The 25,525-nt window shown below is 52.8% G+C and overlaps 3 protein-coding genes across 19 annotated transcripts in view; 1 reads left to right on the top strand and 2 right to left on the bottom strand.

The window, feature by feature from the left end:
• The window catches only part of PITPNM2 (phosphatidylinositol transfer protein membrane associated 2), a 129,347-nt gene extending 119,135 nt beyond the window's left edge, over positions 1 to 10,212 (top strand). For all 14 annotated transcript variants that reach the window (XM_051785598.1, XM_051785602.1, XM_051785601.1 and 11 more), the window contains 7 exons: positions 1,976 to 2,092; positions 2,786 to 2,902; positions 3,275 to 3,423; positions 4,022 to 4,171; positions 4,259 to 4,442; positions 5,625 to 5,753; positions 5,980 to 10,212. In XM_051785598.1, the coding sequence (XP_051641558.1) occupies positions 1,976 to 2,092; positions 2,786 to 2,902; positions 3,275 to 3,423; positions 4,022 to 4,171; positions 4,259 to 4,442; positions 5,625 to 5,753; positions 5,980 to 6,312 (1,179 nt within the window). In that variant the 3' untranslated portion in view covers positions 6,313 to 10,212. The remainder of the gene's footprint in view (positions 1 to 1,975; positions 2,093 to 2,785; positions 2,903 to 3,274; positions 3,424 to 4,021; positions 4,172 to 4,258; positions 4,443 to 5,624; positions 5,754 to 5,979) is intronic.
• Positions 8,598 to 15,764, bottom strand: ARL6IP4 (ADP ribosylation factor like GTPase 6 interacting protein 4). 4 transcript variants are annotated; one of them, XM_051785644.1, is made up of 6 exons: positions 15,708 to 15,764; positions 13,852 to 14,048; positions 13,170 to 13,520; positions 12,616 to 12,733; positions 11,401 to 11,470; positions 8,598 to 11,258 (listed from the first exon to the last, which is right to left on the bottom strand). In XM_051785644.1, the coding sequence occupies exons 2-6, from the start codon at positions 14,039 to 14,041 to the stop codon at positions 11,202 to 11,204; spliced, it is 786 nt and encodes a 261-aa protein (XP_051641604.1). In that variant the 5' UTR covers positions 14,042 to 14,048; positions 15,708 to 15,764; the 3' UTR covers positions 8,598 to 11,201. The 4 variants fall into 4 exon arrangements, with proteins under 4 accessions (XP_051641604.1, XP_051641605.1, XP_051641607.1 ...); XM_051785645.1 differs by having other exon boundaries at positions 15,713 to 15,761; XM_051785647.1 differs by having other exon boundaries at positions 15,703 to 15,709.
• A 713-nt stretch (positions 15,765 to 16,477) lies between these two features.
• On the bottom strand, positions 16,478 to 23,465 carry OGFOD2 (2-oxoglutarate and iron dependent oxygenase domain containing 2). Its single transcript, XM_051785630.1, has 7 exons — positions 23,216 to 23,465; positions 23,027 to 23,083; positions 20,590 to 20,700; positions 19,622 to 19,721; positions 18,441 to 18,565; positions 17,735 to 17,992; positions 16,478 to 17,131 (listed from the first exon to the last, which is right to left on the bottom strand). Exons 1-7 carry the CDS (start codon positions 23,336 to 23,338, stop codon positions 16,856 to 16,858), a joined length of 1,050 nt encoding a protein of 349 aa, XP_051641590.1. The 5' UTR covers positions 23,339 to 23,465; the 3' UTR covers positions 16,478 to 16,855.
• Between the last annotated feature and the right edge of the window lie 2,060 nt (positions 23,466 to 25,525).

Raw genomic sequence — 25,525 nt, 5'->3', positions numbered from 1 at the left:
TTGGGGATGAGGGGGAGTTATTTGCCTTACAAAGTATGAACTCCCCAGGGAACAATACTTAGAGCATGGAATTGGAAAAACCAAAACTCAAAGCAACTCTGTGGATCGTGTTGCCCACTCCAGCACTGGGTTTGCTTTGTGTCAGCTCAGCTGTTAAATCCTCCCTGCTCCCTTCCAACCTCCTCTGCTGCAGCTCTCAATTATTTATGACTCTGTTGGCAAACTTTCTGTCAGCGTTATCTTCCAAATAGTGTGAGAACCATAAACAGCAGAGATGTCAGTGCTGGTGGCAGCTGAGCAGCAGCGATAATCCAGGGAGACCCTTTCTTCCCGGGCTGTGTCCAGCCCAGTGAGACATCTCTGTGCTTGCACAGACCTTGCTGGATAGTCCCACATCAAACTCAGCCTAACAGGGCTGAAAAGAAGAGAGAACTGTAATTGTGCAGGAGGGAGAACAGTCACAACAGTCTCATACACAAAATGTTCCACTCAGGAAACAGCCAATTACTCAGGCTTCAGTTGGAATCTGAAGTGGTGCTTCAAATCTTGTAGCTTGAGTACCTGGAGGTACCTGCCCATGCATTCTAAGCCTGGGTGGTCTGGCACCCCCTTCCCCAGTGCCTGTCTCTGCTCACTCGTCTCTGCCTTGAAACCAGGGTTTTTCTCATCCCCTGTCTTCTCTCTGTCCTTCCTGAGCACCACACCACTGCTTCCCCTAATAAGGACTTTTTTCTAATGGCCTTGGACAGTCACCTCTGGGCAAAATGTAAAAAGAAGCTGTTGAATAGTTTTAGCCTCCAAAGATTAAATCTTGTTAAAACAAGCCCACATAGGACTCAAAATAGATTCACGATTTAAATAATTTTCAGTAGAACTTGTTATTTTGTTTACATTGGATTTCCATGAACTCCCTCCCCAGCAGGCTCATCCTCCCTGGGGTCCTTTTTCCATTTCCCTGGATGAAAACCAGCTTCAGCTCTGCAAATGGAGCTGGCCCGTGTCAGCCAAGCTCAGCTGGAGAGCTGCTGACCTCACAAAACATGTTCAAGGCCTTGTAAAAGAGCCCACATTTAAGAGGCTTGTTAATTTTTGGTCACCAAGGACCACTGCCAGTTTTGGAGTTCTGTGTGTACAGGGTCACCTCCCGGTCCCACATCAGTCTTTGAAGTGTCCCCTCGCCTTTGAGTTTTATTCTTCCTTTTCCCTTCTAGAGCAACCTAGGTAGGATTTAACCCTCCTCCCTCCAGGTTCCTGCTTCCCATCCCTGACTGTGCCCTGGTGACAGACAGGAATTGCCCCAAAAGCTGGCTGGTGGGCATCACCTTGCCCCTTTTCTGATCCTTGTGCTGGCACAGTGACATTCCACTGGCACAAAGTTCTGGAACTCTGTGAGCCTTGGAGATGAGGCCAGGATGGACAGACACCCTGGGCTCTGCCTCGCATGGGGCCAAGCCAGACCCCTGTGTGTCTCACCAGGGTCAAATCAGTGAGAGAAGCAAAAGCCATGGGACAAGAGCAGTCTGGGATGTGTTTCGGGAGGAATAAGAAATGAGGTGAAGGAACAGCATGTGGCTGGTGCTGGGTCTGTCATGGAATGGGAGAAGGCTCGTGTTCAAAGGAGGAGACCAGTCCCTTGCAGACCGTGGGAAGGGACTAATGAATCTCTGCAGGAAGGGCAGGTATCTTAAGTGCAGAGCTCATCCTGCTGTGTTTGAGGCAGCTTTGTACCTCCAGATGGACTGAAAAACCTTCATCCCAGCCAGGATTAAGTCAGTGTCAGCCACAGGCTTTGCTAGTTCATGAGAGGCCACTTATCCTGTAAAACCTGCAGGCTTGCCCAGCAGCAAACTCAGGGACCTCCCTCCAGGTGTTGCCCTTCCTCGGCGATGGCTCGGGAGATGTGGAACAGCGTAGGCAGGAGGAGGGGAGTCACCACACAGGTGGTGATGCCTTGGTGGGATCTGTCCTCCCACAGGTGATGAGACATGAGAACTCAAGCGTTCTGGAGCTGGACGGGAAGGAGGTGTCTGTGTTCACCCCCTCCAAGCCTCGGGAGAAGTGGCTCCGCAAGAGGACACACGTGAAGCTCCGGGTGAGGGGGTTTGGGGCTGTCACATAGAGGGGGGTCAGTTTGGGCTGCACAAATTGCTCTGAGGGTGGATGGCGTGGGCACAGCGTGGACAGAGGGTCACGTTGCATTGCTGGTCTATATTAGTGCTTATGTCCTACCTTTGTGGAGCAACCCAAAAGATCTGCATCAGCAAAGTCTCCTCTTGGCCTTGAGTCTGTAAAACACTCGCAAAAACCTGAGTCTGTTGGCTGTGGGTCAGAGAAGGAGCTGGAATGGAACATCTTTCAAAGTCCAATAATACCAGTTCTCTGCTCTGTAAAGGCCTTTCTCTCCCAGTAAAGTCTCTAGTTCCTGAGAAGGCTGGAACTGTGCTAGAACTGAAACAAAGTCAGCACATTTCTCTGGCAGCTGTTTGTATGTCCTCTTAATTCCAAAGTGTAAGAGTTAATAGGCAGTATCAGAATTGCACGTACAGCCTGCCATGGAAATTGGCTCTCCAGCCATGTGTACTCCAGCCCACCCATCAGTGCAGGGCACAGAGCCTCACCTCTGCCACAGGTCAAATTCTTTCCCAGAGTGGAGTGGAGGAATGACACAGAGAAACCCACGCTCCAATTTGCCTGGTTATATTTGGCATTTCCCTGTGAGGCTGTCCATTGCTGCAGACTTTTTTCCTTTATTTTTTTTTTCCTCTTTCCCTCCTGCCTCATGCAGAATGTCACAGCCAACCACAGGATAAACGACACCATCGCTAACGAAGATGGGCCCCAGACCTTAACGGGGAGGTTCATGTACGGCCCGTTAGACATGGTCACACTCACAGGAGAAAAGGTATCGTGTGTGCTCTGGGGATTGTGCATCATGTGGTGAGAAGGACAAAGGTAGTGCTGGTTGGTGCTCTCTTGGTCCCTGACAGTGTTTGCTGCCCTTGTGTCTTTGTCATTTTGCCCTGCTCAGACTTGTGGGTGCGTCCCACCAGGAACAGCATTTGTTATGAGATTCTTCACCACTGGGGCTGGGTTTCACTCCAGCACTCTGATGTTTGGGTGTTTCTCAGCTCAGATCCATGAGGTGCAGAGGGTGGGAGCAAGACTCAGGCCTGCTGCTGTCCAGAGGGGCTTGGGTGGGATGTCCTGGTGCTCGGCCTGTTCTACTTGTCTGTGTCTTTAATGCTGTGGTGACCCAGCCTTGCTGTCTCCCCAGGTGGACATTCACATCATGACCCAGCCACCCTCGGGAGAGTGGGTTTACTTTGACACAGAGATCAGCAACAGCAGTGGCAGGATTTCCTACGTCATCCCCGAGCACCGGCGCCTGGGCATCGGCGTGTACCCCGTCAAGATGGTGGTCAGGTGAGGTACCCTGGGCTTTGCAAGAGGAACACGAGGAATTTCATGACTGTCGAACGTGGTGCCTCCTTGTAGGGCAGCTCTGTTGGGTGGGATCAGAGCCTGGTTTGCCAGCAATAGGGGCCACTTGTGCTCTGCAGCTGTAAGAGGAAGATCCATGTTTTATTCTGGCTCGTGCATCACCACCAGCACAGGAACAGAGCTCCCACTGCAGGAGCAGTGCACCACAGGGTATGGCCTCACGGTCATCTGCAAAACTGCGCAGCTGAGCAGATTTTAAAGACCATAAACTTGTCCTTGAGGGACAGAACTTTGTACTCGTGATGATTCACAAACCAGAGGAGCATCTTCTCAGTGGTGAGCCCAGAAATGGTTTTCTGGGGTTACTTCTTTGAATCACTGATGCCAAGGCTCCACAGCACTATTCCATCCCCACTTTAACACAGAGACCCTCACGCAGTGCCTGTAACCAAGGGTGTCATCACTGTTGGAGCCTTTGGGCCAGATTTGGGTGCTGTTTTCGGCTCGTGGTGCTCTGCAGGACTTGGTGATGCCTTCTGAGTATCTCACTGTCTCTAAATACCTGCATCCCTCTCTCCAGGGGTGACCACACGTTTGCAGACAGCTACATCACAGTCCTGCCGAAGGGGACGGAGTTCGTGGTGTTCAGCATCGACGGCTCCTTCGCAGCCAGCGTGTCCATCATGGGCAGCGACCCCAAAGTCCGGGCTGGAGCAGTGGATGTTGTAAGGTCAGGGCAGGGGCCGGGGCAGCCGGTCTGTTTGACACTGGTGTTTCTCAAGGCCTGCAACCCATTGACTCTTGGCTTTCCTTCCAGGCACTGGCAAGACCTTGGCTACCTCATTATCTATGTCACAGGCCGCCCTGACATGCAGAAGCAGAGGGTGGTAGCATGGTTAGCACAGCACAACTTCCCCCACGGGATCGTCTCCTTCTGCGATGGGCTCGTTCACGACCCGCTGCGGCACAAGGCCAACTTCCTGAAATCCCTCATCACCGACGTAAGCCTGGCAATGCTGAAATAGGACCGTGGCGTGGGTTTAGATTGCTCCTTGTCCAACTGACCCTGTCAGCACCAGTCTCTTGGCAGCAATGTGACCTGCAGTGGAAGATTAATCTCTTAATTTTATTTTCATCCTCTTATTGCTCTACAAAAATGTCTATACTGCTAAATTGTCGCCTCTGCTCTGCAACTGCTGCCTCTTCCATTAGGCCTTTGGTGCTGGTCAGATCCTCCCTTCCCCACACATGCACTTTTTTTCATCTATTTGGTGACTTTCTGGCAGCCTGTGGTGCAGCCAGCAGGTCTGAGAGGGGATGGAGCTGCTGCAGAAATGGCCTTGCACCACACAGCCTTCATGGGAGACTCCACAGAGAATCTTCCAAGCTTTTGATGCCTGGGAGGTCTAAAAGTCGCTCAGCCCAGAGGCTCAGAGAAGCTCCAGATAGAACAATGTTTTCTGTGGCTGGCAGGTGAAGGAGCTGCCAGTGTCCCAAGCACTTGCCCTGCCTTGATTAGCAAGGAAAGCCTGTCCTTAACTCTCTTGGGCTCTTGTTTTGGCCAGAGTTGCAGTGGCAGGAGCAGCTCCTTGCTCACTTGCTCCCTTGTCCTCCAGAAGAACCTGGACCAGGGTCAAAAATTCCCTTTCCATTTCTGTGACCTTTGGCTTCAGGCACAAAGCTGGCCAATCTGTGGTGGCACCAGTGGCCACAACTCCTCTGCCAGCCCCTGTTCCAAGCCCAGCAAGGAAAGGGTTGGCCAGGAGCTGCTCTCTGCTCAGAGAGCAGACATATCCCTGCCTAGCAGATGACAGCAGTGGCTCTCAGAAGGGAACATTCCTGACTAATGATTCCTGTATGGGGGGGTTGGAGCTCCTCTCCCCCAGTGACAACAGGCAGCAAAGTGTGTGGCATCCTTGCCCCCCACAGACCTCAAGGCAAGGCTGTGGATCAGCAAGTGGAAATCTGCTCTTGTATCACTGTTACTCCTCTTGTTCTGGCCAGTAAACATCCCAGCTCATTAATTAGTGCTTTGCTCAGTGGTTCATTATCCAGCTGGGAACTTGTATAAGTTCCAGTGGCCTGAGATTCCCACAGATGCTCTTGGAAACCCAGAGCCCTGCCTGTTGAGCAGCACGGGGTGCCTGTGTGTTCTGACTGCGTGTTGCTTTCCCTCCCCACAGCTCCACATGAGGATCCATGCGGCGTATGGATCCACAAAGGACATCTCTGTGTACAGCTCCATCAGCCTCCCGCCCACGCACATCTACATCGTTGGCCGACCCACCAAGAAGCTGCAAAGCCAGTGTCAGGTAGGAGGGGGCTTGTCTGAGCCCAAGGGCCTCCCATGGGAGGGAGGTGGGAATTTGGTCATCTCAAGACTGGTGGCTGAGCTGTGTTCGCCAACAGAACAGGAGCTGCCCCGCATAGCTGGACCACATCGGACTGAGAGAACCTGTCACACCAAACACGTTCGGTGGCCAGTGGCTCTCAGGGCTCCCATCCCTCTAACCCGTACCCTGACCCCTCTCTCTGCAGTTCATCACGGAGGGTTATGCGGCCCACCTGGCGCAGCTGGAGTACAACCACCGCGCGCGCCCCGCCAAGAACACCACGCGCATGGCCCTGCGCAAGGGCAGCTTCGGGCTGCCCAGCCAGGCCGAGTTCCTGCGCAAGAGGAACCACCTGCTCCGCACCATCTCCTCCCAGCCTTCGGCCGGCGGCCACCGCCCCGAGCGCACCCAGAGCCAGTCTGACAGCGACAAGGAGAGGGACAGGGAGCGCAGCCAGCGGAGCATGAGCATCGCCACGGGGTGCTGGGGCCGGAGCGCCGCGTCCCGGCTGGAGTCTGGCCTCTTGGGGCAGAAGTAGCCAGGCCAGAGCCAGGATTGTCAGCTGCAGCCACCAGAGGAGAAAACAAAAGGAAAGAGGGACGAGATCGCCGTTTCAGGCTGGAAGGGTAAATATGGTGCTACTCCAATAACATCGTGGTGTTCTGGGAAGAGATGGGATTCCCCACGCAGAACGTGCAGGCCTTGCAGCGAGAGCGTCGGGTTTGTGCAGCAGGAGCCTAAGGAACAGCTGGAAATCAGGGGGGGATGTCTCCAGATCAAGATGGCGCTCTCTCCTGCCTCCTTCTCTTATCCAGGTTTAGTGACTGTAAATATGTGCCTCCTCGCCTCGTTAGCCATCGCTCCGATCCGCGCGACCGAGTGCTGTCCTCAGAGCCACACAACAGGGCGTGGGGCTGGGGAACCTTGTCCTTGGCTGTCCCAGGAGTCAGACTGAGGGGCTCTGCTGGCACAGGGCAGGCTGGGGGTCGATAACACGGCAGCCCTGAGTGAGGGATTGATGGTGGGCTGTGCCAGGCAGAGCGACCGAGAGCTTTATCTGTACAAAGAGCTCCGAGAGCAGCTGCTTTCTCAAGGAGTTGGTGCAGTGCAAAGCTGAAGCTGTATCGATGCTCTTGGCAGAGGCAGAATGTTGGCAGATTCATGCCCAAGACAGCGGGGTCGTTATTGTTATTACTGTTATTTTTTAAAGAGACCTTTTAGAAGCTGATGGAATTTAATGTGTTGACCTATTAAAAGAGGAATACAAGCTATTTTGTTTGAGCTGTTACAAACCTCAGACACTTAATTTGCTGTTAAAGTCTCCAAATAGTCTCGCTATATATTGTTTCCAACAGTAACCACCGTATATTTGGAAGCAGCTGAAGGCACTCAGCTAGATTGCATTGCAGTTCTTCTCATCCAAATGCAGGGTTCTGACTCTCAACACCCACCTCTGAGACGTTTTCTTCTTCCCAGGTTCTCTCCAAGTTCAGTAGCAGCTTTCATGGGAACTAGACTCGCTTCTTTTACCTGTAGTTACTGAACTGTAAAACCTCATTGTTTTTTGCACTGATGATTTTTAGAATGGAAACCTGTTACCATCTCATGTAGCTACACCAGTGTTTGTAGTGCATGACAATGAAATATTGCTAAGCCAGGGTGTGTGTGTATATCTATACGTATATGCACACACACATATATATATGTATATATTTAAAAAAACAATCTGTGCAGAAGTTTTTCCAGCAGTAAGGAGACTGTAAGGAAGTGTGCCAGCAATGTCAGGCAACCTTAAAAGGCCATATCTTAATTTTCCTGGTGTGTTTCTCAGTGGATGTGCCTGAGGTGATGGTTTTGTGCTGCTGGAGCGGGCGGGTGGGGTGCGTGGCAGAGGGGAGCCGGCACCCAGTGACACCGAGACAGGGACAGAGAACAGTGCCTAGAGCCAGGGCTTGCCAAAAAGCTCCTTAGTCCTGTCCCTCCTGGGGCCGGTGAAGGTTCCCTCCTTGCACACAGCTCCTGGGGTGGAGGGGCACCCACACCAGGGGGTCCCAGGGTGCCCATTCAGACTCCAGTTGGCCTCTTCATGGTGGAGATTTTATAGTCCTACCTGACTACGTGTAACCCCTGCTTTTCCCCACCACACTTCTCTGTCTTTATATCACTTTCTACTTATGAATATCTTATTTATAACAAAGAATTTTTTAGACTGGCTGCTTCATTTTATTACCTGTTTCAATAAGAAGTGCAGGACGGCCGCACTGAGATACACAGCACTGTGAACACTGCTCTGCTCACTGGCTCTGGGCCACGGTAGGCAAATCCCAACTCATCCGACACCCAAGGTCGATCTCATGTGTTCGTGGCGCTGGAGGGCCCGAGGGAGGCAGAGGAGGGACAGTGCTGATCCAACCCGACTGCCGCCCGCCCAGTGCGTCCCCCACGTCTTGCAGCCCGGCTGCAAAATGTGTAACCACTTCTCTTTGATAATTATCCAATTACAGAATGTACCTGACGACTTTTGTTACCGAAAACTGACTTCCCTTTCTGCCAGCTCAGCTTGGCTCTCTCCGAATGTACATCCAGAGCTTACTGGGTTTGAAAACAATGTGAAGTGTCCCAGCTTTTTGCTAGTCGAATGTTCTATCAAACAGATGCCATCTGAGTAGGAAGCCAAGCCACAATCCATCCTGTGAAGTCACCAAACCACATCACTAAATCATTTCTGCAAATTTGGATATGGCCTTTGCAAAAATCACCTTTCCTCCAAGTCCACAACCAAGGCATGATCTGTACATTTTCCAGTGTTGATGAGATGTTCACATTTTCTTATGTGTAGATAGTGTAAAACAGAGGCGAATGTAAATGTTCAACATAAAAAGTGGATATATAAAACTGAAAGTTATTTATTTATGTAGAGGGGAAAAAAGTGTCTGGAGGGACTGGAACCTTCAGGGTTTATTAATATTTAAAAATGTAGCTTTTTGTTTCAGGCATTATGTACAAAGCAATTATTTTATGGACCAAGTTTAATGTAACTGTCAATGAATGCAGAAGTGCAATATGATACTCACCTCTCCATCACTTCATGTTTTAAACAACTACTACCCAGTTAACCTGACAATCATAACACCTCCGTCCTCATCCTCTGTTGAGCTTCTTGAACCTTGCCCAGGTCCTTTCCCTGGCCCCCCATCTGTTGCCATTGTACAGATCCAACACGGAGAAGCAATTGTAGAGCTGGACCTTTATTGCTGCAATAATACCAGAGGAGGTGGGTGTAGTTACCAGGAAAAATGCCAATAAGTTTTTCTTCACCTTTTCAGTCCATCCCTGTCTCCATCGCTCTGTCCTCAGCCGCCCCCATCTGGCACTCATCCCTCCGAAGCAAAGATCAACGTGCTACTCACTCACAGAACAATAGCAATAGTTTAACTCTGTGTTTATAACCTGTTTGTTCCGAGCTGTTTTGGAGAGCAATGCATGTGACCCGATGCCTTTCCACGTGTATGGAAGAGGATCCATTGGGATGCGGTGAGGGAAAAGATGAATGTATATTCCATCCTTACTAAAGGGGCACTGTCAGGTTAAAGACCTAATTTATCTTTGCTACCAATAACTTGTTTGCTTTGAAATGAAAAGAATATGAAGTTTCTCGTGCTCCTCCCTCGGCTGTTGTCCGGGCAGCCCCCGGCACAGCCCACGTCCTGTTCTGCACACAGCACAACACAGCCTGCACCACACAGGCTGCCTCGGGCTTTGGGGTTGGTTTTTCGTTTCCATGGGAATCAAACTCTGCTGCAGAGCTCAGATTTTTTATAAAAAGCAGCTTTTTCTATTCCTGCACCCTCGGGCCAGACTTTCTACCTGACGCTGTCCCTTTAAAGTCTTTTAAAACCCGTCAGAGGAGCCCGTGCGTTCCCTCCGAGCTGTTTTCCTGGGTTTGCTCAGATCACTCAAGTCAGATGAGGCAAAATTCTCATACCAAAAACAGTTTACAGTGTTGGATCGTGAGCAGTAACGAGCCAAAGGGTCACCAACACCCTCCCACCCGCCCAGCAGCCGCCGTGCTTGCTGTAGCAGCCCCTTCTTCAGGTATCGCCACTGTTTGCTGCATTTCCTATTAGTTCTAGAAGCCTTACGGTCCCCTCCCCTCTGCCTGTTGATACCCTCGACTGTCAATTTTATATTCTGACAATGTTAGTAATATTTTATTTATAAAAAATGGCTTTAGGGGTACCAGCCCTGCGTGGGGAGCCACCGGAGGGGATGCCCGACCCTGTGTGTACAGTCACCGTGCCGACGACCCGCTTGTGTGTGGCAAACCTTCTGTACAACTTCTTCTCCTCCTTGCTGTTAGTGCATCGTTCCATTGCCTGGTGTGCTTTGTGTACAGTATCATTGTGAGTTACACAGATTAAAGAAATGGGAAGGCTCTTCTCTGTCTGCTTTTTTTTTGGGGGGAGACTAGAGACAGACAAGTCGCAAAACCCGAGACGTGAGCAGGCGCCATTTAATGGGGTTACAGCGATGATCAGAACGTGGAAACCCTCCGTGCACATCAGTCCTATTAGTCCTTTAACTCATTTTCTCCATTTCTTTTTTACAGTTTGTAGATTTATGGACTTTGCAGTGGGGGAAAGGCTTCTCTGTTTGCTTCAGAGCAGCCATGGGCTGAGAGGTCCAGAGCCCCAACGCTGCCCAGGGCCTGTGCTGTGGGGCAGGGACGTGAGTTGCATGCAGGAGCAGACAGCAAGGTAAAGCCACTCCTCCACAAAGCACACCTGCACACATCCCAGTGCAGTGTGCCAGCTCAGTGCTCCCCAGTGCCACCCCAGAGATGAAGCTGCAGGAAAGCTGAGAAAAGACCTGGGGCACAGTGGAGGGTGACACTTAAGGGTGCAGGGGAGAGCTGCAGCCTGAGCAGAGCCACAGCTGCTCCTCTCTGAGCAGGAGGGTTGGTGAGCCTGAAGGGCCCATGAGCCACATCCAGCAAGGAAGGGGCCACAAGCAGCCCCTGAAGGGAAGAAGTGGCAGCCATTTGTGTATTTTGTGTCCACAGTGTTAGTTCCTGCCAACCAAAGCCTGGAGCTGAGGGGCAGCAGCACTTTGAGGTGCTCAGCACCCTCGAGCCTGTCCCCTGGGTGCTGCTGAGCTCCTCCAGCATCCAAAGGTGCATTGGGGCATAGAGGGCTCAGGTGCATTACAGCCACACTGGCCTCAGCTGGGAGAGGGAGGGGAGAAGCTGTTTGGTGGGAGATGAACCACTAAAGTCACTCTCCTTCCCAGTCAGTAACTTACAGAGCAGCTGCAAAGTGCCCCTGGGGAACATGTTGACATGGTGCTGTCTGCGTGGTCCAGAGACAGAGGCTCCTACCTGAGCTGGCACTGGCAACAGGATGGGCTCCTGGCCTGGCTGGTGCACACTCACTGCAGCATCCCTGTCCTCACCTGGAAGGCCAGCCCGTCCCCCCGTGTGGCTTGCTGCAAAGGGACACAGGTGATCACAGCATTGTCTGAGGATGGAGGACCACCAGCACCACCCGTGGTGAACATACACCACCTCTGGGTGCAGCAGCTCCTTGGCTGTGCCCAGCAGCTCATGCTGGTGGCCAGTTCCCACTACCTTGTTAATCTCCTTGTGTCTCTCCTTGCTGACAATTTCTTCCAGAACTTCTCCGTCTCCCTTAATGAGCCTGGAAGACAAGCACAAGCCCACGAGCCTTGAGAGCTACTGGCAAGTTCCTGCAGCTGCAGAAGGTGCTGACCCCCACCCCACCCTGAGCCCCCAGCTCCCTCACAGCCCAGGACCAGGTGCTGGGCTGATGCACCTCTAGGCAAAGCCAGTGATGACCTACCCTTGACATTGCATTATGTGATTTTTTTTTTTTTTGGCTGTATCAAGCTTAAATAGCACAGCAGGTTTTTCCATTGCTCCCATGGGATTAATGTCACCATGCTACAGTAAGGACAGGTGCAGTCCCCTGAGAAATCAGCATGGGCCAGCCAGCCCTGCCCCAGGCTGTGGGCAGTCACACTGCCTGAGAAAACACATCATAAAAGCATCTCCTGCCACCCCAAAAATCTGCAGACTTCACTGTCAACAGCAGTGCCCCAACCCCTGCAAAGCCTTTTCCTTTTTTTAGAGAGTTCAGGTGTGGTCCTGGCTGCCCCAGGAAACTGCAGAGCCATTGAGAAACAGGAGCCAGTTTGGGCCTGAAATGCAGCCAGGCTGGGGAGCATCTTGCTAAGCAAATTCCAAGCAGTGTTGGAGGCGGCTCACACCTCCAAACACGAACAGAAATTTAATTGTCTTCATTATGTGCCTTACAGGGAACCGACCTTTGTTCCACACCTCCCTGAGCCCTGCAGGCTGCCTTCTATTTTAAGACTGGACTTGTCATACCCAATTCTCTTCAGCATGATGTTTTCTGCTGGCTGAGAAGACTCAGTTTATTAAAAACTGGGTCATTTCTATTTGGCAGCTAAATGAACTTGGGTTTGATTGTTGTCTGTAACCCCACAGGGCACACACTCCTTCCTCACTTGCACCCAGAGCTGAAAGGTGAGTGGATGCAGCAGTGGGATGCCAGGACACAGCCCAGTGTCCCTTGTGTGGAGCCCCAGTACAATTTGATAATTTGGTGTCACTTTCTGGGTAAGTTACACCAGGTCTGACAGGAGGGGACCTGTGAGGGGTCAGCTCAAGCCTTTGCTGCTCAAGGGGACCTGGGTCCACACATGGTACTGCAGTGCCATGGACAGGCGTTCTCCAGAACTCCAACCCACACAGCATGGATAGGGAAGGACAACCCCCCTCCTTTCTCCCCAGGGATCATACCTGGTTCTCCCTGTTTCGGGATCCACGACTCTCCTTATGACACTCTGCCTCGCGTCCCATTCTTCCTTTGTCATTGGCTTCATAGCCTGGATCTGGGATTTCTGTTCATCTGTCAAAACTGGAATGCACTGGTCAGTCAGAGCCAGCTCCAGGGCCAAATCCAGGCACAGCCCTGCGGCTGCAGCCAATGGATACACGTCCCACACCAGATTCCTGGTGGGGATCAGTGGTGAACCTCTCAAAGGAAGGGCCACTTCACATCCCAAAAGCAGGACCAGCTCTGCCAGGATGTTACTGCTGACTCTGTCCTTCTATCTTTGTTCCCCACTCACACCTATGAACTACATCTGAACACTTCCCAAAAGAACATCTCAGCGTGGCTCCTACGTTTACTGGTATGGCTCAAAGGTGGCCACAGTATGTAGGAGGGAAGAGAGCCTGGGGCTCCTCCCTGTACACAGCCCTGCTTCTCTCAGACACCTCACGGGGTCCCAGGAAGGGATCAGCACAACTCCAGTGTGCACAGGGTTCCAGGAGGGAAACACTGTCATTACCTGGCCCAGAGTCCTCCACTGATTCCTTCTGCCACTGCTCCAGCGAGGGGCCAGGCACCTCTTCTCCCTTGGCTTTCTCCTCCTTAGCCTTTTCCTTTGCCTTCTTTTTTAATTTCCTTTTTAATTTCTTCTTCTTCTTCCTCTTCTTCTTCTTTTTCTTGTCTTTCTGTTTCACTTGCTTTTTTTTGCCATGTTGACTCTTCTTTGTTTTGGAGTCACTGTCACTGGAGTTGTCAGAAGAGGGGCTGGAGGAAGAGGAGGACGAGGAAGAGCTGGTGGATGAAGATGCTGTCTCAGAGGAAGAGGTACTGGCCTTCCTCTTCTTTTTGTCCTTTCCTTCCTTCTTCTTCTCTGCAATACATAAGCAGAGGGTGAGTGGAGCAGCTTTGGCCCTGCAGCAGCAATGTTGGTTACCCCCCTCCCAGCCTGGTTTCTTTCTTGCCTGGAAGACCCTTCTGTGCCAACACTTTTACCACATGATGGTGTGTGGTGCTGCAGTGCCAGATCGGCATGTGGGGGGGCTGCAGGGCTCTGCACTTGTCAGAGTGAGACCAAAATGGGCATAATGTGCAGGGCAAGGTGACAGAGACCGATTTAGCTTAACCCAGGGACCTTCTTCTCCCATCCGGGCCCCTCTGTGCACCCACCCCAGGAAAAACATGGAGTCATGGGCCTTCCCCACCTTCCCTGGCTGCTGCCAAGCTCGACTTGTGTCCATGAGAGCCAGCGTTCCTCTTCCTTGGAGGAGAGCTACTGCCCTGCTGTGAGTCCTTGCTGCTTTTCCTCCTTTTCTTCTCCTTCCTCTCCTGCCTGCTCCGAGAGCTGCTTTTGCTCCTGCTCCGCGACCGCTTCCGAGACTGGCTGTGGGCCATGGTCAGCCTGGAGGGGACAGGGACATCAGTGCCATGGGGGGACCAACCCCCACAAACCTTAAATCCATCTCTGAGCCAACCAGCCCTGCTCCTGTCAAACTCCCTCCCTTGGATATCCCCTTGGAGAGATGGGTCAGGGTCCCCTCACGAAGCCACAGCCAAAAGGAATTTCACCAGTCCACAACATGGAGCCCTCGGGGTAGAGCCAGCACAGGGACAGCACTGCTGTCCCCAGGCAGCCCTTTCCACCTCAGACAACCTGTCCCCAAGCAGGTTTTCCACTAGGAAAACCCTCCATTGGGGTTTCCCCCCAATGTTCCTATTTATCCCCAGAGAATCAGGCTGATCCCTGCTATGGGCAGGCACTGAGGGGCCTGAGGTTGGTGTTTGCAGGCCCTGCTGTGCCCCACAGTCACCCCACAGCCCTGGGAGCCGTTGGGAAGACGCTGCACCACAGCCAGACTCTGGGAAGGGATGATGGATGCTGCAGCCACAGCCATCAGGACTAAACATCCTCCCAAGCTGAACACGGAGTCAATCACCCCATTATTTAAAATGCTGAGAGCAGGCACAAGCCAAGGGGAAGAATGAATTTTTAATATTCCAATTTGCTTTTAGAAAACAGATTATGCACTGAGCTGGCACCCCCGTCCGTCAGCCCGAGGGTTCCTGGCAGCCACAGGCCAGAGCCAGAGTGATTCCTGCTCCCATTAATTTAGAAAACAAACTGGCACTGTGGGCAGAGCAGGAGCTGGGAAATGCTTCCTCACAGCCACCTTCCAACTACCACATCTTAATTAATTGTTTGTTTACCATCCTGACGCTCCCAGGCAGCAACTTGCTCCCAAAGGAATCAGAATTTTGATTGATTTCCAAAGGGAAATTTCAGTCAGGAAAAAAACCAAACCAAAACAATTAAGGGCAGGCAGGGAAGGTCCAGAGGGTGAGAGTCCTCCATGGACACACACCCAGCAGCCATTCCCTCGACCCCTTGTGCAGGATGGGGTCTGGGAGTCGAGGCAGCAGGACCCACGTTATCCAACCCCAGCAGCTGGATCCATGGATATGGCAATACCTCAGACAGGAGCATCCCGGTGAGTGCAAGGGGATACTGCGGGAAGGGGACGAATCCCAAATCCACCCCACAGCACCTCAGGCCGTCTGTGCCCCAAAGCTGGGCTCTCATCTGAATGGGGGCACTTTGGGGCAGCTTCTCCTGCCCACGCGGCTCTGCCCGGCCCGGCTGCTGCTCTGCCCCTGCCCTCCTGCCCCAGCACGGGGAGCCTGGGAAATACAAGGCGTGCTGGCCCTTTAAGAGCTCAGCATGAGGTGCACTGGCCCTTTAAGAGCTCCCCACAAGGTGCGCTGGCCCTCTGAGAGCTCAGCACAAGGCGCAGTGACTCTTTAAGCACCCGCGCAAGGCGCGCTGACTCTTTACGAGCTCAGCAAGAGGCGCTCTGGCCCTTTAAGGATTTAAACGCTCACGGCGCGGCCCCTTTAAGAGCGCGGCTCTTTATCGGCCCCCCTGGGCCCGGGTGCCGCCGCAGCGCGGGGGGCTGTGTCCACCACAGCACCCGGTGTCTCCAGCCCCGTGCAGGTGCGAGGAGCGGCAGGGAGGGAAAGAGGGAGGGAAGGACGGACGGACGGACGGACGGACTCACCGGGCCGGGCCGGGCCGGTCCCGCTCCCGCCGCAGGGTCCGCGCCTACCGTCCCCCGCTCCCGTCCGCCGCGCGCGGGGCCGGGCGGCAACCGGGCCGCGCTCTTTGGTTCCGGGGGGCGCTGGGACCGCACGGCAGCTCAATTTTGGGGGGGAATTCGGGCGGGCGGGGAGCGCGCGCGTTCGCTGCTGAAAGAGGTGAAAATTTCGAGACTGAGTTTCTTGATGTCGGCTCCAGGCACAAATACAGCAGCCGGTTTCCTTGCCCAGGTGCGATTTTAATGGGCTTTGCTAACGAGCAGCTCATCAGCCGTGTGCCAATGGCACCCCCAGCCAAAAATCCAGCGGGTCCCTCGCGAGGGCTTAAAATAACACCCTGATGCACCCAGCTTGGGAGAGTTATTTTGTATTTTCACTTGCTCATATAGCTAAAGCAAAGGGAGTTAAATGTAAAGTTTTGCTGTGCTGCAGGTCACTCCCAGAGCTTTGTCTCTGTTTCTGCCTACTGGAAATTTGTGCTCAGAAGGGCTTGTGGAAGCCTATGGAAATCCTCTCAGCCACCCTGTGGGATCAGCTCTCCCTATATATTGCTCCTGATGGATTCTTCTGAGCCTGGGCTAGGCAAACCTCCAGTGATAGTAATTCCCTGCCATTCCCAGCAGCCTATTGTGAATCACCTGGATCTCATTTCTGAGCAGATCCTTCTCTGTCACTCAGCAATAAAAAGCTCTTCCCCTGCCCCTGGAAGAGGACAGGAGACCACTGAGAACAGCAGAGAGTGGTAAGTGTAGGGCTTTAATCACCATTCCTTCCCATTTCCAGCAGGACCTGGGATGCTGCTATTGGCACAGAGGCCAAGGATCTTCAGGTGTTTTCCCTGTACACCTGAAAATATTTACTAAGTCTCTGTAGTGCACCAAAGTGTTGGGGCTTTCTCTGTCTTACAGTCCTGTAGCCCCAGAGTGAGCCCTGGTGAGCTGAGTTCCAGCTCTCCAAGCTCCCCTAACCCTGGCAGGGCTGGCTTTGTATCCTTTTCCATGGTGAGATCTACTTCTTACAGGACTCCTGCATCCATCAGAGTCTGTTAGTGCAGTCTGAGAGGTCAGAGAGGAGCTTTAGGCAACGTGGTCTGCAGAAATTGTGTTTTCCCATCCCCTACCACAGGGCACAGACATCTACGGTCTCGGGCACGTCCTCTTCCAGGGTTCCTGTGAACCCATCCCCAAATCCCTCTGCTTCCACCAACTGGGGTTTGCTGTTGCACATGGGGCAGAGCTGGTTTCGGATGAGGGATGATCTCATCCACACGATGAGGTTCCAGCGCTCCCCGGAGCCGATGGGAAGTGCCCCATGGATCTGCCCTCCCCGGTGGAGCAGCCCCTGGGCTCCCACGTGTTCCACCTCCAGGTACTTCGGCACGGGACTGGGATCCTGGAACAAAGGGAGGTGGATTCATAATTGCACCAGAAAGTACCTGGCAGAACAACACTCACACAGTTGACACTTATCACCTTTTCCCCCAGGGAGCAACACAGAGAGGACAAACTGCACCTCTGAAACACTTCAATGGTGGCTTGGCAGCAGATGGGTACGACTGTTTTCCAGTAGGACATTCCCAGTTTCAATCAAAACAACCTGTTTCACCTGTGTATGAGAGCTATTACCCTCTCTTGCCCTAGAAACAGGTGCTACAGATTTAGCTTTAAGTCTCATTTGAAATAAATCTCTCTCTCAGGACCTCCCTGCTCACTGTTTCAGCTGTGGAAAGATGGGCTGGTTTGTTTACTCCAACTTCTACTACAAGCTGCCTCTGTGCTCTCTTTGAAACCTGAATATTGGAACAGAAAAGGCTTCTATATAACCAAAACATGTAAAAAAGAGGGAAGGGACAGAGCAGGTTTGACTGTCAAAAGTGAATAATTGTTTTTTAGAACACAGTTTATGCCTTGAAACTGGGGGGGGGGGGGGGGGGGTGTGAGGAGGTGGAGGGGAATGGAATGGAATGGGGGTCCAGAGTGGGAATGTGCTCAGTACCTTGTAGAATTCCCCAAAGTACAAGTTGCCTTCTGTGAAGTCTTTCCCCAGTGAGACATTTAAGGTGACTTCTGCATTGTCATAGTGGGAGCTCAGATCCAGGTCCTCGTGCAGGGAGTACTTGACCACAAAGGCTCTGTGGCTGTCCAGGCAGGATCCCCCCAGCTCAGGGTACAGCAGGGCCGTGATGGGCCGCAGGAACTGCTCCCTCAGGGGGGTCAGGAAGCCCTCATCCATCCCAAGCTCGTTCAGCAAAACCTGTGTCAAAGAGAGGAGGTGGGTACAGCTGAGCAACATTATCAAAGCTGTCCTCCTCCTCCAGCCCTGCTGCTGGCTCAGAGCAAGAACTTTAGAGCAAAGGCTCCAGCTACAGGAGAAAGGAGGAAGATCAAGGTGGAAAGGGATGGGGGAAAGACACAGCAAGATCAAAAGGTGAGTGTTCTTTAAAAACTGACTCCTTGATTTAAATGGGTATTGCTTAAAAATACAAGGTGCTCTTTGCTCTGAGGTACCAACTCCCATCCCCTTTCCCTGCATTCCCATGTCCTTTTGTCTGTGTAACATTCCCTCAACCCTTTCCCTCCAAGGGGGTACTGGAACTCCAACTGCTCTGTGTAAAATGACAGACACTTTGGAAGTGAAAGGAGAAGTGAGGAGGTGAACAGAGTGAACACTCCCCCAGAGAAGCACAGGAGACAAATCCTACCCCGTAGTTATTCATGGTGTTGGGCCTGCCTTTGGGCATGTCCGACTGCTCAAAGTTCTCCAGCTCATCCACAAAGGTCTGGCAGAACCCCTCTGTGAACACTGGGAGTCGATAGATCCTCTTATCTGTCAGGAGAAGGGAGATACCATTTGCTGGGGAAGATCACAGGTGAGTGTTCCTGCCTGCCTGTCCAGCTCCACTGTGCTGCTGGCAGTGAGAGCACAGGACCCTCGTGCTTCACTTTGTGCTCAGGCTGCTCGAAGGGCTGGAACCATTCCCCAGGATGTATTTGTTATTTTTCATGTTGGTCCCTCGTTTCCAGGCTCACCCACCCAGTCAGGAGATCTGGCACTGGTTTGAATGACAGATGTAGTGCCAAGGAAGTGTTTTGAGTCTGGAGGGAGGTGAATCAACGACTCATCACAGGCAGGCTGGAAGGACACTCAAGGTCATTTAGGGGCTGTGGGACTCACTCATCTGGTGCCAGCCTTCTGGGAATACCAGGTCTGAGCTGCCTCTCAGGGTAGAGCCCTAAAGGTCTGTGTGAGGGGAGCTCAGGGCTGAGGATACAGAAGCTGAGATTAAGACAGCAGGAGAAGGCTGGAAATCGTGCCTTGGACAAATTCAGGAGCTCTGCACAGACACATTTGGGTCTCTCTTTTCGTCTTGAGAAAAGGAGGAAACTTTGCCTCTTCCCCTCTACATTTTGTCAGCATTTCTGGTAGGCAGAGAGCTTCACAGATGCCTCCAGAGAAGCTTAAAACCCAGAATTCTTTTCAGAAGACTGAAATTATTTCAGCCCAGACTAACCCACAGGGATTGTCTGAAATGGCAAAGCACTTGGGAAGGGAAAAACAAGCTCCCCAGGCTAACAGTGTTCCTTCAGGCTCCCTGGTGAGGTGGTGGCACAGCCAAAAGCCCCAGCCCTGCTGCAGCTGAAGCCTCTGGTGAGACATCAGCAGACTGGGATGGGAAGGCAGAAAAGAGTGTCTGCTCCAGAGCAGAACTGCTGCACAGCACTGCCCCTCCAGAGACCCCTGTCTGGCAGAGAATAACATCCTGTTTGCCTCAGCCTGTGTCAAATCCGAGCTACTACAGACAGGGTTTGGGAACAGCTGTCACCAGGGAAGCTGCAGCGTCACAGAAGGAGATCTGTGTGACTGAGGAGTTGTTTCCTTTACCTGAGAAGGACTCGAGGTAGCCCAGGAGGCCCTGGAGATGAGCTCCCGGCGATGTGCAGTATCGCACGATCTCCAGGAAATCTGGGGCCAGGAAGGAATCCTGGTGGCAAGGGAAGGAGGGAAAGAAAACATAGAGAAACACAGTTAGCCAGTACAGGCTTTTATGACCCCAGAGAGAAATGGATTTCCAGGGAGCCACAAGGGAAATGTGCAGTCTCTAGGGAGAGGGCTGATAGTCACACTGGGGTTACTTCTGCGGCAGGAACTGCAGAATGTTCCTGTGTTTTACTTGGGGGTTTAGGTAAGTTTGAGGGTTTCTACGTAAAACTGGCCAGATTTTTTATAGGCATGACAGGAAAGAGCCTGGCTCACAATATGGATTCCTAACAGGTAAGTGCAAAATCTTTCCTAGTGGATTTTGGCCTCTTGTCATGGAATCAGCACAACGGAGTGACTGGGCTCTGCTTTGAGCACTTCCCCACACTGATGATAACAAACAACAGCAGCAGTTATTGCTGGAGGATCACAGTAAATCTGTGTGAACTTGGTTGTGCACTACTGCTATCTGTGGGAACTATCCAGCTGGGAAGTCTTGCATCTGACAAGCATGAGGAAATTCAAAGCAAAGTAGCCCATAAAGGCTGTTTTCTGTGGCTCCTCATTAGACCTGATCGAGCCTGTTTGGTGCAATGATGCTTTATGTTTAAATTACTAATGGTATTTCAAGTCCAGTACCAGGTGCTGGAGCAGCTTCCATATGGAATGACCCTTTCCTGGCTGTAAACCAGGTGGAATCTTGCCTGGAGAACATGCTGTGCTGTCAAAGTTTTAAATTCAGTTTTAATATGCTACACACGGGTTTAAATTCCGTCCAGCTTTAGCACTGCATGATCCCGAGGAGAAGACAGAAAAATAAACTGGAAAAATAAACTCTCAGGTGCAAAAGAGACTCCAAACACACTGTGTACCTGCAGAGTGTACACCTCTGGGTGTTTTGGTTTGTAGCACTTGGAGATGATGGCTCTGCGTTCCACTGACTGATGGACTAACTGTTTTCTTCTCTGCACTTCTGCCTCAATCTGCAAATAAACAACAGAGCATATTGTGAGAAAATCAAAAGGGACAACTAAAACAATTCCAGGAATTTGCTCATTGTTTTAAACCAGTTATTTTTGTTTCAGGCACCTCTGGGAAGTGGAGTCTGTGCTTTTGTTTTTCTGTAGTCAAGACAAGCCCAATAAATATCTGAAAAGCCAAATGCCTGAGAGGGTTTGGAGAGACTTTCTCTTTACAGATGGCTTAAAAAAAACAACTGAAGCCTTTCTGTGAAAGTGCCAAGTGGAGCTGTGAGGTTTCAGCCCTTTCAGGCATCCTGACACCTCCTGAATTGTCAGTGGAGGCTTTAAGAGCCTTGGCTTGTGTTCTGACAATATAAGCATTGTCCAAAATAAAGACACTTGCTGGGAGGGAGACAAGTCTTGTCATGAAGGGATTACTGCTAAGTGTGCTGGAGACAGGCTAATCTGTCCTTTCAGAGCAAACAGCTGTTTTAGCAGCTGATTCAGCCAGCCCTTCCTGTTTAATTCCCCCTCATAAGATTAATTTACAACATTCCTCACTAAAGAAGGAAGGAGGGTGTGACCAGTTTCCCTCCTGACCCCTGGTTAGGATCACTAATGCATTTTATGAGGTGAGCAGCCATTCTCTGGTCATCTATTCATTCCCTTTCCCTCATTATCAGGCCCTGAAGGTCTTGTGAACCAAGCAGACAAACCACACAGATTCCTTCTCCTTCTCCTTTCCAGCCTCAAGGCCAATCACTCCCTTCCTTGCTGGCCTTGAAGGGCCCAGTCCCCTGGTCACCAGGTGCTGTTGGTGACCTTGACAAGGAACAGGGAACTGTAACAGCCCCCAGCACTGCCTACAAAATCAGGCAGTTACAAGTCCTAAGTGGGAAACTTCAACTGGAACAGCTGCTGGACAGTGAGAGCCATGACCTCCCACAGCCAGGGACACCTCTGATGGCAGGAGACATACTCCTCTGAGGGCTGAATGAGTAAATCCTATTCTTTTATATTACTTTTGAGTCTACATTATGTTTACATTGATACAGCAAACCTTTGGATTAAGATCTTAGCCAATTTGCAGAGTCCAGGTGATTAGGGAGTTATTAGGATCTAGGTGATATTAAATTACAACTAAAGTTTGAATCTAGAAATCCTGAGAGAAGTTGTATTGTAAATTCTGCTTGTTGTGCTGCATTGATTCTGCCTGTAGAAATCCTGTGCTGTCCTACTCATAAATTCTGTGCTATATGAATCATAATATCCTGTTCATAAAGCTTTAATTATGATTTACTGCCATCATCACTCTGCCAAAAATCCCTAAAGGAACCTGTCTGTCCTCCAGGTGAAATTAGAGCTGGTTGTGTGACAGATCTCTGTCCCTGGCCTGGGAAGGGGCACAGATACCTTAATAAAGGGTGTCCTGGGAGGAGTGTGAACCTGTAGGACCCCTGGGTGATCCCATCTCAGGGCACTTTTTAAAAACAACTGGCAAAAGAAAGGACAAGGAAAGGCAAACTAGAAGGGGGCTGGGAGCCAACTGACTAAATCCAAGGAGGGAGCAGCACAGAGGCCACTGGGACAAAGTGCTGGGTGACAGTATTTAATTCCAGGGTGTTGGCTGTGTAAACAGCTCCCCAGCAGTGCCTGGGGAGAATTCTTTCCTCTGACCTCTGTCCAGCACTGGAGTTGACTGGGACGAGGTGCTGGGGAGCTGTGCCCCAGTTCTGTCTGGGCTTGTGGCTTCAGCAAGTCCCAAACTCCCTTTAGGGTTGACCCCGGCCCCAGGACCCCCGGGGGTGTGGAAATGGCCCTGGGGTCCCAGCATAGGAAGGACATGGAGCTGTTGGAGAGAGTCCAGAGGAGGCAGCAAGGTGATCAGAGGGCTGGAGCAGCTCTGCTGTGAGGGAAGGCTGAGAGAATTGGGATTGTTCAGCCTGGAGAAGAGAAGCTCTGTGGTGACCTAACTGTGGATTTTCCATACCAGAACGAACTACAAGAAAGATGGAGAAAAACTGTTTACAAGGCTCTGAAGTTGAGGACAAAGGGGAATGGCTTCACACTGACAGAGAATTGGGTTAGATGGGATATTAGAAAGAAATTCCTCCCTGTGAGGGGGGGAGGCCCTGGCACAGGTTGCCCAGAGAAGCTGTGGCTGCCCCATCCCTGGAAGTGTCCAAGGCCAGGTTGGACAGGGCTTGGAGCAACCTGGGCTAGTGGGAGGTGTCCCTGCCCCTGGCAGGGGGTGGAACTCGATGACGTTTAAGGTCCCTTCCAACCCAAACTCTTCTTTGCCCCGAATCCCCCTCCTGGCAGGTGTAAGGGGGGTCCCCGCGCTCACCTCCCTCAGCACAGCCTGGAACTGCTCCTCGCTCCGGCAGCCGCGCTCCTGTAGGGCCTGAAACACACGGGACACCGCCGTCACCCGGTACCGCCCGTGTCACCGGGCAGGGCCACCCGCCCACCCCGCTCCCGGGGGAGACCCTCCCGGCCGCGCTCCCGGGGCAGCCCCGCCCGCCCCCGACGGTACCCGGCCGTGTTCCCGGCGGAGCTGCCGCCGGTCCCGGTACCGCACGTGGAGCCCGTAGCGGCCCACGAAGATGTTGTCGGTGAAGAAGCAGGCGCACGCCAGGAACGGCCGCGCCCCGGACATGTTTCCCGCCGGCGCTGCGCGCGCGGGGTCCGGCCCTCAAAACGGCTCCGCTTCCTCCCGCGCGAGGGCGCGTCGGCAAATTCCCAACCGGGGCGGAAAACGGGGAGAGGCGAAAAGCGCCCGTTTCTTTCCCCAGTTTTGTGCCTTTTCTTTGCTGTCGTTTTTCATTTGAGTTTTCCGTGACGTCACCGCGGGTGGGTTCCGCAGCGGCGCCGCGGCCGCACGGCCCTCCCCCGCTGGGCCGGCCGGGCCCGCTCGGGGCCGCCAAGCGGTGTTTGCAGACGGTCCCTGGGAGCGCCCGCCCCGGCCGGCGGGGGCGCGCCCGGGGGCGCGCCCGGCGGGGTCAGCGCGGCCCCGGCCCCGGCCCAGATCCCGGTCCTGGACCAGCCCGGCCATGGACGCGGCGCTGCCCGAGGCCGAGCGGGAGGTGGTGGTGGCGGCCGAGCCCTGCGGCCACGGCAGCAAGTTCGAGGACATCTACCGGCTGCTGGCCGAGGGCTGCTTCCCGCCCAGCTTCTGCTCCATCAAGAGGAAGAACCTCAAGCGCTACGCCCAGAAGTTCGTCGTGGACGGTGGGGACCCTGGTGGGGGGCACCTCGGCCGTGGCATACCCCCGAGGGATCGGGCTGGGAAGATGCCATGGGAGGAGGGATGCGCCGGACCTGCGGCTGGGGAGGGGATGTGGCTCCTTGGCAGCCGTGGGATGCACCATGACTGCCTCCATCACTGTCACCATCGCTGCCTCCCCCCTGCTGTGCCTTAGCGTCATTTTTGGGGCGCAGAGTGGGGGTTGTGTCACCGCGGGTGGCACCGGTGCCCCGTGGGGACCGCAGTGGTTTTATTGTAGCAGAGGATTTCGCGCAGCCCTGCCTGCAGAAAAGCTCTCCCTGGGCTTGTTTAGGGGTGTTTCCAGGTCAGCAGCTTCTCCAGGGGCGCTGCAGGAGCTCCCAAGGCAAAAAACCCCGAGGTTGTGTCTCTCTTCCCGTGTTTCCCACTGTGGAAAATGAGCCTTTTTCTGGGGCTGAGCATCTGGAGTGGCGTGAGAGGGGGGTGTTGGACACAAACCTCTGGTGCCCACAGGTGGGTGTCTCTACTACGTGGGGCCCAAGAAGGAGGAGAAGCGGGAGGTGATCGTGGATCCCGAGCGGAGGCGGCAGGTCTTCCTGGAAAGCCACTTCACCGAAATCGGGAACCACCTGGGCCAGAAAAAGACCGTGCACCGGATCCAGAGCCGGTACTACTGGCTGGGGATTGTGAAGGATGTCGTGGACTGGGTGAGTTGAGAGCACTGACCGTGTCGGTGACACCGGTGCTGGCAGCAGTCCTAAGTAAGCAGCTCCAGGAGTGCAGGGGTGATGTCATCTCTAGTGCCTGCTGCTTTGAAACCACAAACTGAGTAACTCTGCAGGTAAATCTTGGAATGCCCCGAGGCAGCTGGATAGTTTAGATGTCTTTCCTTGAGCGTCAGGAAGCCTCCTGGTGCAGGGCAGTTTTGGCCAGCATGGGAACATGGGATTGTTTCACACAAGTTGCTGAGCCCAGCTTTGGATTGCTCCCAGAGCTGCCCAATTCTCTAAACTATGGTAAGGGGAGGATCTCAGTGTTTCCACTGGCTCTGCTCAGCTGCTTTGCCTCACCTGTTCTGTTGCTGACAGTCTCCTGCAGCAGGGCTCTGCAGCGGTGTGGTTTGGAGTAGTGTGGTTGCATTACATGGTCTGAGCTCCTCCGGCATCCTTGGGCTGATGATTTTTCTAACCAGCAGTAGGAGGTTAAAATGCAATAAATATCTACCTGGAAACAGGATGAGAAATAGCTTAGCTGTAGGCCACGTTGAGAAAATTGGTTATTGTGTCAGAGGAAGCTGTCAGGTGAGTTTTGGGAGAGGTGAGATGTGTCAGCCTGTTGTGTTTCGTCCTCTTTCTCCTGTGCCTCGCTGTTTTCATTGGGTAGAGGGAAGCTGCTCAGCCCTGCTGTCTGTCTCACCCCTTCATAATCCGTGCAGTCTGAGTCTGACAGAATCCATCAGCATATTCCCAAGCCTTTTGATCTGCCCTTTCCCTTTCCAGATCAAAATGTGTGAGACCTGCCAGAACGCCGAGCACAACAAGAACGTGTCGCGGAAAGCGCGGCCTGTCAGGGTGGAATCTCCCTGGGAAGTGCTGGGATTAGACATTCACGGTGAGTGTG

This window comes from Manacus candei, unplaced genomic scaffold, assembly GCF_025592945.1.
Source record: "Manacus candei isolate 608988 ecotype Guabito, Panama unplaced genomic scaffold, ASM2559294v1 h1tg000020l, whole genome shotgun sequence".
NCBI classification, from domain to species: domain Eukaryota; kingdom Metazoa; phylum Chordata; class Aves; order Passeriformes; family Pipridae; genus Manacus; species Manacus candei.
Note: the sequence above shows the minus strand (reverse complement) of the source record. Positions and strands in the feature narration are given on the sequence as shown.

Coding starts and splice junctions, on each gene's coding strand:
- OGFOD2 (XM_051785630.1), bottom strand. CDS start 23,338: ATGTCCGGGGCGCGGCCGTTCCTGGCGTGCGCCTGCTTCTTCACCGAC. Junction 23,084..23,215: donor TCCGCCGGGAACACGGCCGG/GTACCGTCGGGG, acceptor CGTGTGTTTCAG/GCCCTACAGGAGCGCGGCTG. Junction 17,132..17,734: donor ACTTTGGGGAATTCTACAAG/GTACTGAGCACA, acceptor CCTTTGTTCCAG/GATCCCAGTCCCGTGCCGAA.
- ARL6IP4 (XM_051785644.1), bottom strand. CDS start 14,041: ATGGCCCACAGCCAGTCTCGGAAGCGGTCGCGGAGCAGGAGCAAAAGC. Junction 12,734..13,169: donor AGTGGAGGACTCTGGGCCAG/GTAATGACAGTG, acceptor AGTGCATTCCAG/TTTTGACAGATGAACAGAAA. Junction 11,471..12,615: donor CCCGAAACAGGGAGAACCAG/GTATGATCCCTG, acceptor CTTGTCTTCCAG/GCTCATTAAGGGAGACGGAG.